The sequence below is a fragment of the Centropristis striata genome, chromosome 17 (assembly GCF_030273125.1).
Source record: "Centropristis striata isolate RG_2023a ecotype Rhode Island chromosome 17, C.striata_1.0, whole genome shotgun sequence".
In the NCBI taxonomy this organism is placed as follows: Eukaryota; Metazoa; Chordata; class Actinopteri; order Perciformes; family Serranidae; genus Centropristis; species Centropristis striata.
In genome coordinates, this window is record NC_081533.1 from 21,016,274 (window position 1) to 21,030,455 (window position 14,182).

At 41.6% G+C, this 14,182-nt stretch overlaps 1 protein-coding gene across 2 annotated transcripts in view; it reads right to left on the minus strand.

The window, feature by feature from the left end:
* Positions 1–206: 206 nt before the first annotated feature.
* adgra3 (adhesion G protein-coupled receptor A3) overlaps positions 207–14,182 on the minus strand; it is a 33,984-nt gene continuing 20,008 nt past the window's right edge. The window contains exons 4-19 of one of the 2 annotated variants that reach the window (XM_059355025.1): positions 11,797–11,868; positions 10,962–11,033; positions 10,631–10,791; positions 9,818–10,031; positions 9,435–9,599; positions 8,144–8,345; positions 7,855–8,004; positions 7,238–7,396; positions 6,854–7,021; positions 6,484–6,691; positions 6,063–6,271; positions 5,558–5,682; positions 4,787–4,910; positions 4,086–4,231; positions 2,737–2,832; positions 207–1,974 (exon numbers count right to left, since the gene is read on the minus strand). In XM_059355025.1, coding sequence (XP_059211008.1) covers positions 519–1,974; positions 2,737–2,832; positions 4,086–4,231; positions 4,787–4,910; positions 5,558–5,682; positions 6,063–6,271; positions 6,484–6,691; positions 6,854–7,021; positions 7,238–7,396; positions 7,855–8,004; positions 8,144–8,345; positions 9,435–9,599; positions 9,818–10,031; positions 10,631–10,791; positions 10,962–11,033; positions 11,797–11,868 — 3,727 coding nt within the window. In that variant the 3' untranslated portion in view covers positions 207–518. Of the gene's footprint in view, positions 1,975–2,736; positions 2,833–4,085; positions 4,232–4,786; positions 4,911–5,557; positions 5,683–6,062; positions 6,272–6,483; positions 6,695–6,853; positions 7,022–7,237; positions 7,397–7,854; positions 8,005–8,143; positions 8,346–9,434; positions 9,600–9,817; positions 10,032–10,630; positions 10,792–10,961; positions 11,034–11,796; positions 11,869–14,182 lie in introns of both variants that reach the window. The other variant, XM_059355024.1, reaches the window with a different exon arrangement.

Here is a 14,182-nt window from a genome sequence, read left to right on the forward strand (position 1 = left end):
GCCAATTGCAATTAAATTGCTGCTCCGCTGTGGAGAAAAGGAACCCGAGGCCACCTGAAGGTCAGTGCAAAACCCAATTACCAGCTTGTCATATATTGTCAGCAAGAGTAATTCTTGGAAACAAAACAGCTCTGGCTCACCTTTGCACTGGCAGCACAGACCCAAGAAGAGATTGTGGGTGTTATCACAAGAATAAAAACTATCAATTAGATAAACCAAACTTTTGTTTTATTATTGTAGGGACAAACTAGAAAATGAAAAAAAACATCCCCGGGGTAAGGGTATGCACAGGGCCACAGCTCAGACCATGCAATTTCATGTACAGAAAATGGCAAAAGGTTAAAAGTTATAAAAATAGACCATTTACAAAAACATATCTACAAAGATAGTTCAGTGGCAGTAATGATTGGATTGTACATAAAATAAACATACAATCAAAAAAAAAAAAAAAAAAAGACATTTCACAGTTTAAAAGGCAAGAGCATACCACAATGCAGTCTTTGGGACGGAAACTGTCGCTACACAGTAGTTTCATGTTTCCACAAGCCAGTCTTTATACTGGCTGCACTCTCTGTGTTAATTAAAGGCACGGCCTGCCCGTTTTCTTTAAGTGTGCCACCGTTTTGAGTGATGAGGTTGAGCCCATATGATTTGGGTTGGCTTTCTAGTTCTGTGCTGCTTGGCTGCTGTACAGGACCAGAGTCTTTGCTGGAGCTCGACCCAGCGGCAGTAGTCACCCCGGCCTGCTCAGTGTCTTCAGTCACCACCGACCCGTTCCCCATGGGGCTGCCCCCTCCTTTATCTGCGTAGCGGGAGCGTCGTGGCAGGCTGGCGCTGTCACTGCTGTCCTGCTGCAGCTGGCTCTGATGCCTCTCTCTGTACGCCATGTAGGCCGCCCGACGACTGTTGCGTGCCGCTACGTCATAATGATGTTGCCGCCTGTGGGGGGCGCTCTGTACGCTGCCCTCCACACTGGTGGGGACGTCATAGGCGTACTCGCGCAGCACGGTTAGCCGACTGGCCCTGTGCGCCCGTGCTCGGTTCTTGTGATGCCTGCTGGCGTGTCCGTTAGTGGCAGCTGCTGGATTGTTGATGTTGTTCATCACAGGGCGGAACTGCACCTCAACTGGTGCTACGTGCATTTTAATTTCATTGTCTATTGAATGTTCAGTCAGGCTGTTGTCCAGAACAGCTGCACCGTTGGCTGTCACCGGGGCAGAGGCGGACTTACACTGAGCTGCCTCTGCGTGCAGATTGGTCAGCTTGCTGCCATGGGCGGAGTTGCGCACACTTGGAGCGCTCTTATTTGTGTAAGAAGAGTCTGCACTGCTGTGGCCACACTTTGTTGACTCCCCATCTGCTTTGCTCACAGACCCTGCTGTGGATGTCAACGCCACGCCTGGCTGAGGCAGAAGGACATCTTCCTGAGCAGAGTAGGCTCGTCTACCAGAGCAACAGGCCTGTGACCAAAAGCGCCTCATGTCCTGCCTGTTGACACAATGATGCGCCACCATGAACGCCCCCAGTGCCAGTGCGGCCACCCCAAACAGGCAGGTGAAAGCTAAGTCAAAGGGGTGGTCCTGCGATACGGCCATGGCCCCAAACACCCATAGGGCTGCATAGAGCCCTAACGCCCCTGTTGCACCCATCAGCTGAGCAGCGAAGGTGTGCTCGTTCTCCAGGGCCGACAGGGGCACAGTGTGGGGCGCAGACACGAGGGAGGATGACGCCTCGTGAGGCTGCAGCTGGAGAGTGAGGGGGTGGCAGTGGCTGCTGGGACCATCTGCTCCAGCCTCTGTGTGTGCTGGAGCCAGATGCTGCTGCTCTTCGGTTGGCTCCTTAAACTCATAACGACGTTCAGGGTGGCGGCGCAACTGGAGCAGGATGCTGAGGAAGTACATGCAGTCCACAAAGATGATGAATCCCACCGGGCCATAAAAAGCCCCGATACTTGGCTCCCATGCCATCCAGCAACTAGACAGAAGAGACAGGGCCAATTTAACATTTCATATTTGGTAAAAAAAAAAAAATGCAAATTAGTAAAAAAGAAATAGTGCAAATTTTCCCCAGTTACATCAGGATGATCTTTCAGCAATTATTATTTATTTATTATTTATTATTTTCAGCAAATTATTTTAAACCTTCTAAAAGGAAAATTGCCAACAGTGCTCATTAAAACAATACCACATCTCCTTATCTTAATCTATCACCATCATTATTTACTTCTCAAACTTACAATGACTCTATGAAAAACTTTGTGTCTCATTTTTTCACTAACTGTCCCATTACATTTAATAACACAGGCTGGGTTTGTCTTGCTTGCGAGGAATTAATTAAACTCCAAAGACTTCAGACAGATACGGGTCCAGATTTCTCAATTAGTCAGCCACGTTGCACAATCGAAACAGCTGCTCCTGTAGAAGGGGAGTGTGCGGGAGCTCGCTGTAAACTGGCAGCAGTTGCTTGTTGCTTGGATGCACATACCATTAATGTGCTTCCATAATCAGAACTTCAGGGAATAAACTTTTCCAACCCTCATAAAAATATCCATTATTTACTAAAGCAACGCAGCCTGGCCGGTCGATAACTAAAGCCAGCTCCTCCTGAGGACAGAATGTAAAGGATCTCATGGGCCTGGATGCTTCTCTTTTAAACGCTGTTAAAAAGATATAGTATTACCATAAGCACATACTGAGGATAAGAAATTTAATTGCTTTCTATACAGGCACTACTTACTATGGTGCATTGGTCCGGCTGCCGTAGTTTTTGATGTTAGCTGCTGCAGTGATCCCACATACAATGATGGGTATCCCTCCGCCGATTAAGTAGAACCTTTTGTAGAAAGCACAGAGAGGTGGATCAGCTTTAGTCTCTCTTTGTTGGATGACAAGCTGGCATGTAGTGGACACAGAGGTCCAGTGGCATTTCAGGCCTCTACGCTGACACCATGTGGCAGTTTCACCAACAAACATGACCACTGATGACATGAGAAATAACCCAAAACATATTGAAAGTATGTAAACCTAACATGTCATTTCTCAACATAGTGTAGCTTTCCCTGCACTAGGTGATCTGTGTAAAAAGTCAACCTCCCGAAAACATTAAAAAAAATCCCCAATTGCTTCTGAACGGTTAAAAAATGTAAGTGTAGGTAACATCGGGAGACTGATATTGTGTTTTCTGTACTTGAATGCTCACGCGAAATGAACAGACAGCACGAATTAATGGTTTGTTCACTTTGTTTAAGTGTGAAGTAGAAAAAGCAGCAAGCTCGGACTGAGAAATAGTTATCAAAAACACTAGATGTCATCCCCTTGGTAGTGTTTGATATTAACCTTCTGCAACCAGCAAAGGCAAAAATAAATACATTTAAAAATACGATAATTTCTGATGGGCCTTGAATGTGTGACAAAACCCTCCATCAGGAAAAGCAACCTAATCTTACCTTTTAATAGCGATGTTTCATCAAAATCCCTTTATTCTATGTCTCATTAAAAATTTTGCCAGAAATAAACCATTTGCACATACGGGATCCTGTAAAAAACATTAAATGTTGTGTGATTGAATACAACTGGCGAGCCAAAAATGACTCGGCTGAAAAAAACTGAACTGCAGACTATTCAGGAGACTGACAGGAGAGGACAGGAAATCAGGTTGTAAGTAGAGGTTATAAAAATGTAAATTAAAAAAAAAGTACTATGTATAGAAAGTGGAGCCCTCATTTTCCTCCCAATAGTGGTATCATTTATGGGCATTTGGAAAATTCTGTGTGTATATATATATAGATTTAATGTTCAGCGATACATTTTTATGATTGTGTTGTTTCCATAGTGCAGGACTCTAATATTGCAGTAAAAAAACATGACAGGAGCAAAAATAATGCCCTGGAACTACTGGGGATTCAGCTTCAGCATACTTGGTAAAAACAAACAAAACATTTTGTCAATTACTTACTTACTTACTTACTTACTTACTTTACTGACATGTTACATGGCGTCTGAGCAGCAAAGTATAAGCAGTTAGCTAATGCTGCCACTTGGAGATGCTTACATGAAAAGTTGCCTGAAATGCCAGTGGTATCGTACCTCAGCATAGGCCGTGGTGGTGGCGGAGGTTCATCCAGCTCCTCGTAACGTTTGGCTTTGCGTGTCACCTGTTTGTAAATGTTGCGAGCAGTCACACCGACCCACAGCGCGGTAGCCAGAGTGGAATAGTGCAGCAAGATGCCCACCTGGAAGAGATTGCATGGTGATATGCATGACACGTACTGAACCAAAAGTAACTCAATCAATCTAGAATGGCAGAATGCACATGCTGTTAAATTTGCAGTGCATAAGAGTTTTTTTGTTTTAAAATGGCATGATGCTCATGAGCTATTTTGTATTGAGTGTATCATCACCAGCCTGAGCTGAAAAATCACCTTGTGAGATATATCTTTATGCCAGAGGGGATTATATAAATAAACAAGAAGTTCTCTGCCAAAATCTTTCATCCAGGTACTTTGTGCAATGAAAAATGAATAAGTAATGAATCTCAGTACAACACACCATGAGGGAGGAGTAGAATCGCCTCCAGCCATGGAAACAATCTACTGTACCTTCATAGGTTTCTTTTACTGTGTTTCCATAAGTTTTTATGAGCGAAGTGAACTTTGCCAAAGGCAACTTTTTCTGGCATTTTTGCTTTGAAAACATCCAAAGCACTTGTTCCTTTTCGACTGCTGGCGACTACGTTTGGAGGAAAGCACTGCAGGAGTGTTGGAGGTGTGCGGGTGGCGTGTACTCACTGCTTGGCACACGCTTGCATATCGTGTCTGATTGATGCCGCCGACAAAGACCCCGCAGGTGAGGGAGATGTGGAAGCAGAGGTTGACCAACATGTGCCAAAACTTGCGGCTCACACGGACAGACCTGAAGTCACGGAATCAAAACAAATCAAATACAAAAGGCTGAATGAGCAACTATTTCTGGTTTATAAATGAGACACTTGTTTATCTTGACACTGATCTGGATGGTGACCATTTGTCTTTACCCCACCAGCCCTGGCCAATACCAATAATTGTGGGGATGACTATTGGTTTCAAAGGATATGTTTACAATATCATGAATATGACGGATAAAGAATAACAGAGTAGAAAATAACATTGTCCAAGGCAAACGGAAATAAAGATGGATTAATAAATGCAGAAACGGTGGTGGAGAATCTCTCACTATATTACAATAACCAGATCCTACATGACATAAAGTAACATTTCACAATGTTCACAATATGCCATGTCCCCAGCCTCTGCAGCAGCCTTTACTGAAACAATGCCTGATACATTGTCATGCTCCATTATTGATTGTTATCATAAAATTAACGATAGAAAAATGTAACTACTAAGATTTGTATTCAATAAACATTAGCATTTTTAATCATAGTTAAAGAAAACACAAAAAAGGAACAGAAATGAACAGGGGGCAAAACCAGCAAAACAATTTCTAAATGGCCATAAATAAGAAGAACCTGTAACATATTAACAAATTAGAATGATAAAACATTGCCACACATGTCTTACCTGTGATGGTAGATGTAGCTGACGATAATGGTGAACAGACAGATGAGTAGTATGATAGCAGTGGCGTAGATGACTGGGTGCAGGGGCTGGATGCTCTGAGAGAAAAACTCCACACTGCTCAGGTCCTGCGTTACAGATGAAGCGATAAATTCTCAGTTTCAAGAAATTTTTTTTACTTCACATCCCTGTAAAATGTAACCCAATAAATATAATGCTTATAGATGACTACAGGGTGTTAGATACAATGCGCCCAGCACTTTATTGCACTATATTTTGCTGGTTGAGCTTATCTAGTAAACGTTTGTAGCCATGGCAATATTTCGCTAAGGGCCTAGAGAGCCAATTCATTACTTTAGGCTCACTCAAAGTGTTTTACATCACAAAAATGCCTCTAATTCATGGTAGAGGTGAGTTTTACTGATGCTGTTCACTGGGAAAACATCACCTGACAAAAGGCCAAACTTGTTTATGTCATACACCAAACACAGGCAACAACCCAACCTACCATCAGCAGGCCATAGTTGCCAAGAGAGTTGCAGGATATGGTGGTAAAGTTGTCATGATGGCCCAGGATGCGGCAGCCATCGCTCTGCCATCCTCCGTGGCCTCCTGCCAGGCTGAAGTTCCAGCAGGCGGACACGGCGTCTGAGCCACGTGCAAACCGCCGTAGAGTGATGTTAACAGGCGTCCTCAGGACACGCGGGGACATACCCTCTGATGAAAAACACATACATGTGATCAGACTTTATACCATATAAAACATTGCTTTAATTTGTCTTACTATTGCGGGAAATATTTCTTAATTGAGCTGGTTATTTATGTCTTGTTGTGCTTGTTGCTTTATGATTCAGTGTTATATGTCAAAATATTTTAGTCTGTTTGAAAAAAACAAACACTTATGACTACATGGGAACATTATGACTCACCTATCTTGGCCATGATGACAGGAGTAGCAACACTCCTTCTTTTCCCACCATCAGCCAGTTGGGAGGAGTTGCTGGTGGAGGGGAAAAACTTGCCGTTGCGGAAGCCCAGGAGATGGAGCTTGTAGACCGTGTCCTCTGCCTGCCCGGGGACTGCAGCTTGGGTGAAGAGAGCCTGTGGAAGCTGCAGGGAAGCCTCCACAATGGTACTCTGCTGAGCCAAAAGAGACAATCAAGTAAAAATCTTTTCATATCTTTACAAAATATATATCGTTTTGTTTATGATGTGTTGCAATCAAAACCAAACTCCACAATAAAAGCTTGTACAAAACAACATGCTGACAAATGGTAATTTTCTCTGCTAGGAGCTGACCTTGTGAAGGATGCTGGAGAAAGAGCTAGTTGTGTTGCATTTGAAGGTGAGTTGGCGGTCCTGGCCGGGTATGCGCTCTGGGCTGGGCCTCTGGAACAACATGCAGGTCATGCCGTTCCAGTCGTTGGCCCTGACAGCGTGAGCCTCCAGTGCTATGTTGGGAGATGTCTGCAAGGACAACAGGAATAGTGGAAATTGACTCTATTCATTTTCAAACAAAATGTTATCATGCTACATGACACAGAGGTCGTGCAAGCGTGAAGACAAGTGCAAGGCAGTGTGACGAAGACTATGTGGGCGCCTTTGAGCACCTGCTATTTTTGGGGCTCTGCTTGCTCTGGTTGTTGTACAGGCAAAATAAATAATGATGTTGAAAGTACTAACCAGGGAGAAGACCTGTGCAGTGGCCAGACGGTAAACTGCAATCTTCTGGAGGCAGGCGATGATGCGGGAGCAGGCCATGGCTTCACGCTGAGCCATCCACAGCACCCTCTCATCGGCCAGCATCAAGTTACTGGCCATGCTTACCATCACTTCACCCAGCTGGGAGACAGAAATTAAAATTTGGACATGAATTAATACACACATAAATACATTTAACAGCTAGGAAATACAAGTAACAGCAGCTCAACAGCTGATATTCTAAGTGACTTGATGAAATGTTTATGTTCAGCCAACTTGTCTGTATCAAACAGCCGTAAACGAATGCTTGAGGGAGAGATTTGCCTCAAACTACATAGAAATTACAATGATTTAAAACTAAAATGCTCCTCGCCTGGAGCAGTTGCAACATTCTAGCAACTCCTTTACTTTGAAAACTTTTTTTCCCATTGGCCTGCAGCTGTGCTGAAAGTCATGACAAGACATCCTTTCTCATTAAACACCATGACAACAAACAGCTGTTGAGCATTAATCCATTTGTCCTTGAAAGATTTAATACACCATACATCACATTCTACTGTCAGTTTAGCAGACCTAAGAGCACCCACTATAGCACTTACATCTTTAAACTTCTCAACAAACTTGCTGAACTTCTCGATCATCTCAGCAACAAAGATGATGTCCATTTTGTCTGAGAAGTTTACCGCATCGATTGTGTAGACCAACAGGCGCCGCGCCCTGGCCACCACGTTGCTCTCATTCAGAGGCATCTAGTAGAAAGATAGAGTGGGAGATAAAGAGGGAGAGAATTTGTTTGCGACTTGAAATGGTCAAAGTTAAGAGGGACAAGCAGAAATGATGAGATGAAAAGAAGGATGGTAAATGCGACATCATTAACGAGATGCAGACCTGGTAGATGACGTGTAGAAATCGCGTGACATCTTTCTGGAACGGGCAGCGGGAGTAGTCGTCCTCCGCCCACAACCCCTTGCGATCGCAGTAGCGCCACGCCCGCTGGTCTTCGCCCGAGCTGCCCGAGTAGCTGCCTGCGCTTGATGAAAGCCTGGTGCAGGGGAGGTAGGCTCTGATCCCTGCCAGGGTGCGCGGCCACCTGGAAGGAGACGAATAAACACAGTTAATGAGGAATGGAAACAGCAGGACTGACGCAAGCAACAACCTTATTTTCACCTTAGTTTGTGTAATGTGTGTAACATCAATAGCAACAGAGTAATGTAATGATTATGGCTTAAGCTTTTTAAGTAATTTATGTGTTTAACCACAAGGGGGAGCCAAAGTGCTTGGCAAACTTTAATTTCATGGTCAAATATGCACTTTGGGAGATTGGATCTCTGTCTGCATTTAGGTATCTCACTTAGCAAAACACAAGATCAGATGAACAAATTAAAAGCCCATGCTATTATTTATGAATAAAAGCTGTTTCCTAATGTAATTTCCTTTTAAAATGCACAATAAGCCTTTTAAAGCCCAAATACCCAGGTTTTGTAGAATTGTTAACAGTTTGAAGTGAAAGGGATGAAGGCCTAAGTAAAAGACAATTTAATTACATAACATTTAACATAAAATTCAGGCTTTTACATTAGATAGAATTGCACTTTATTTTTTAAAAGAGTCAGTTCACCCCCAAATCAAAAAATTATGATAATTTTCAATCTATATTCTTTAGGTCTCACTTGCTGAGTATTGGAGATATTGACCATTGAGATGTTGGCCTTGTCTTGAATAAAATGGAACTATATGACACTTTGCTTGTGGTGTTCAAAGTGCCAAAACTTCTTTAAACAGCATTTTTTTCTCAGACCCCAAGATAATCCACCAGCCTTGTACAACCATGATGCCAAAAGAGTTGGGATGCTGTCTAAAAGGTAAATGAAGCACAATGTGATAATTTTCTTATCCATTTTGACATATATTTAATTGAAAACTGTAAAGATACATCTTTTGATCAAATTCTTTCTGGAAATATACCCTCTGAATTTGATTCATTCTGCTTTTCTTTACGAGTTATACAGCCTCCAAACTTTTTTCTTTGGAAGTGGGTTGTAAGAACAATTTTCTTTCTAGTATAGCTCCTACCTAAAACATCAAAAATATATCATTTTGATTTTGGGGGGAACTGTTCCTTTGAGGAGACTAGTATAAGTAAGAAACTCTGTGTCTACTTATGCGTCTTTGCACTCACTTGAACTCTCCCTTGTTGTTTGAGACGCGTTCAGGAGCACAGTACTCAGCAGAACTCTCCAACACCACGATGTGGACAGTCCTGGTGGTGTTGCCCCTGCTTGTCCTGACCCGGCACTCCCAGTTCCCGGTAAAATCAGGTTGAATGTTGGAGATGGTCAAAGCACTGATAGAAAACATATAGGAGCAATCAGAGAACTTTCAGATCACAACCCTGATGGTGCATATAAAGAGCTCGACAGAGGTGTTTGATTTATCCAAAAGGGAAAATCTGCAGTGAAATAGGCCTTATTCCAGTACCATGTAATATGGTGTTGGTGAGATATGATCAGAGGACACTGACCACCTTATTTTAGCATAAACATGAATGTACACTGACATTACCTAGCAATCAGAGAGCAGTTCTGCACCATGCGTTTTTCAATGAAGATGCCTTGTGCGGCGTCAGGCTTGACCATGCGGCCATTCTGGTACCACAGCACCTGCATGTCCTCCGCCACGAAGGAGGCCTGACACTGGAAAGGCAGGCTGTCACCCTGAAAGACGACCTGGCGCTGGGACGGAGTCAGCTGGAAAGAGGGCAGCTCCAGTGGAGCATCTGGGGAAACCAGACAAAAGTTAGAAAGAGATTCATGTTGTCATTTCTCAAAAAAAAAAAAAAAATGTTGCTCAGATCATATTTGTCACAACTAATTCTTAATTCCATTTTCTCTGACCACACTGCCTTTTTTGTTTCACTCTTGGCACTTTCGGGACACACAGGAGACTAAAACAGTGCCTTCAATTCTGGGTGATTTGTCATTCATGTCAGGCCACGGCTCCTGCTAGATCTGTGCCATGTATTTCATAATCCCTCACTGTGATGAGTGCCAAACTGATAAGACATGAGCAAGTACAAACAAAGGCAGTACTGGCCTGGGCAGCCCTTTTCTTATCTCCCGTGTCATTGCACAAGCCCCTGCTCCCCAAACACCAGCAGCTTCACTGATACCAAAATAGAAAAATTAAAGAGACAGTGCACCATTTTAAACGCTACAATCTGTGTCACAACTCAACATGACTTATTGCAACTTTTCAAGATGTCTGAGACTGGACAAATGATGCATCAGAGTGGAAAAACTACTATTTTAGGATCACATCTTCCTGCTGTGTCCAATCTATGAACACATGCAGGTGTAGCTTAGTGTGCGTCCCTACCACAGGTGAGGAGCTCTGGCCTGAAGGAGGTAATGTGCTGGCCCTGGAGAGACTGGGGGAAGAAGCATTTAGTGTTTTTGACCACGATGCCCCTCTCTTTTATCCAACGAAGCAGCCACAGCAGGTTGCAGTCACATAGCAGGAACGGCGTCTGAAACTCCCTGCAAATAAGTAGAAACACACACATGCAGGCAAACAGGTCAGTATCAAATTAAGTGACAAACAGCCGTGGACAGTTTGTTAAAATACTTTTTGATTGCAGTTACTTCCATGATAAATGTTGAGAATCACACAATGATATGGACAGCAACATGGTCCTCATCATACTTACAATGACTTTAGAGACACCAAGCTGTCGAAGGTCCCTTGAGCCAATGAAGAGAAGATGTTCCCTGAAAGGTTTCTGGAAAAAAAAGATGGAAAACAGTAAATTGATGTTTATTATGATTTATCACATTCTATTATATATGAAAGCCCATATCTACCAATGTGATAGAAAAAAAGATCCTATAACTAATTGTAATGACAAACTTTCTAAAATGAATGACTTTTTTTAAATCTCAAAATGACTAAATAATGACATTTTATCCCAAAATAGTGACATAGTATATTAAAATAATGACATTTTATCTCAAAATAAAGACATTGTATCTCAAAATAATGAGTTAGCATTGTATAATTTTAGAAAGTTTCTTATTAGTTTGAGATACTAGGTCTTTATTTTAAGTAGGGGTGTCATGATACACAGGATTTGATGATCACTGTGATACTAACTAATCCAGCATTCCTTAAATATTAGCATTTCTTTTAGTCAAAAAAGGGAGAAAAGACACAGTAAACAAAGCTAAAGATGGATTTCACTAGTATCATTATTATTAACTTTATTTTTTTAAATAGAAATTGCAGTAATACCATAAAAAACTAATTTTTTTACATCGTTAAAACCTTGATTTTAAAATATTAAGCCATTATTTTGAGATCCCATGTCATTATTTTAGGCCACATAAGTCATAATTTTAAGAAAGTTGTCAGTATTTTGAGATTCTATGTAATAACTATCCCGTTTATCACCATGATGGCAAGTTTTCATCTTGTTCTTTTTTCTTTTACTGGCAAAAAAGGGCTTCCATATTTACAAACGTGACTATAAAATGTAAAATACTTACAGTCTGATCAGACTGGTGAGGCCCTTGAAGATGTCAATGTTGAGACAGCCGATGCTGTTGTTGGACAAGTCCCTGTGGCACACACAGAGAAATAAGTTTCTAGTTTATTTCTTCAACATTTTTTCACCAAATGACAGCTCAAATGTTTTAAAAGACCATTAATTAGTACGCTGCGTTGACACTGGGAATGTTTTCCAACAAGAAAAGCCAATTTTATCATGAGAAAAATTGGAAAAACAGGAAAATGTGGCTGAGATAAAGCACAACAGGGTTTAAAAAAAAGAAAAAAAAAAGTTAACAGAGACAGGTTGAGGCAAAGAGCCCAAAAATTCAGCTGACAGGTTTACAACGTTCAAGGTGATTTTAGATAATGTGTCTGTGTGGGCCTCCGGGGGAACCCTACACATCAAAGGCAGATTAACACTCTGGGAGATGATTAATCACTGATGATTAATGTCAAAAACGTCAAAAGCCTGTGTTTCTCCTCTGGATGTGACCAGACATGATGTCTCTGGCAAACATCAGATAGTATCGGAGACTCCTGGAGCCTTCACAAGGAATCAAAAGGCGAGTCCGTGGTCGAACATGGAAAAGACTGATACTGCCTTTGTGAATTACATTCAATGTGCAAACATTTAGAAGTAGAGCAAAGAGGAAATATTCACCGGAGGCTCCGGGTGAACTTTAGTACACCACCCTCTGATACAGTACAACTGCCTGTGGGTAAAGACCATAGACTATATAAAAGGCCCAGTGCAGGCAGTCTGAGGGGCAGGAGCAGAAAAGAAATAAAAAAGGGCACCAGCTGAATGAGATGCAGCACCAGCACGCAGAAAGTTTTCCAGCATGCAAGACAGCCCTATAAGGCACTGCATCAGCTTTTCTTCAGTAAAGGGCACCCTAGAGGTTTCTCTTTTGGTAGAGCAACCTCCTCTCTGAACCCCAAGCATTTTCAGGGTACTCACTGTGGCCTTGTTTTATACGGCAAAATAAAACTCCTGCACCTCTATGGAAAAAGCACAATCATGTCTAAAAGTGGAAAAAAACTCAGAATTGTCTTATGTGCAGTATATACAGATATAATGCCATAAATCTTTAAAAAAACAAAAACATTTTTCAAGTGCCCAAAACTGTTACCATTATTGAAAATGAATAAATTGGAGCTTCACGTGCAATACATATCCATTATTATATGAACTATTTACATTTTTTCAACTTCTACTTACAATCTCTACTCTCTGCGCTGTGTAAATAGGCTGCAGTTCAGTTGAAATTTTAGTAATTTTTTGGGTCACGATTTTTCGTTTCTTTTCATTTTAAGGTTTTCGTTTACATGATCAGGTTGATCCAAGCCATCTTTCTTTGACAACATTTGATGTAAACAACAACAAGTAATGTAAAGTGATTTTGATGAAATATCACTGTTTTAAACTTAGATTTATTGGAGTTTATTAGTCATTTGTCCTTTAAAAAAACTTTTTTATTTACACAATAACTTGAAGATCCATCTGAAACTTTAAAAAAACAGACAATCATTTGTTTTTACAGTTTCTGGCTATGATAAAGGATAACTTTTGGTGATAACATAGGGGCCACCTAAATTAGTTAATCTGTTCACTAAAAGTGTTGTTGGAGTCTTGACTTAACATGGAATGAATCCATTGTTGACGAAAAAACAGTCCAGCTTTATAACTGTTGAAAGCTAAACCTTAATAGCGTCAATATAATTACAAACATGGTTATCATCCAACAACCAAACTTTAGGCTCTTTAATTTCCCAGAGAGATAAGATTAAAGCAGTCAGTCACAGTGACTCAGAGGTTCAAAGTCACAGCACCTTCTCAATAGCTGTAACACATATTCTTCTGTGAATGATCTAATCATTGAAAAGTGCCAAGTAAAGAAACAAGAGCCTGGGAGAAAAGACGGATCATTACCTCAACCCAACAGCTAAAGTGTGTCCTGGGGTGCAAGAGGAATGTGATACAGACACTAAACCATACCTGGAAAATGACTGTCAGGCATATGCTAACCTCCCAACATTTATGTAATTATTGGTGTTGGTCCTTAAGGTACCAGCTGGGGAATTTACTGTGTGAGGTTATTAGTTCCACTTGGAAGAGAAGAAAAAGCCGCCTTTTGCAGGCTTGCCAATTTGTGCGAGCATTGTGTGCCAGGGGAAGGATAACACAGTGGAAGTGAACGGCTGGAAGGAGGGGGCTCCCTGAGCTGAAGGCATACTTTCATCCCACTTTATCGCCTGGATTCAAATCCTAGAGTTACAGCTACATCAAGGGACTTAAGACAAGAAGGCGAATACTGTTATAACTTTAACTCACTTGTACTGTGTTCATCATTTTTGCAAACACATCCACATGTCACAGAT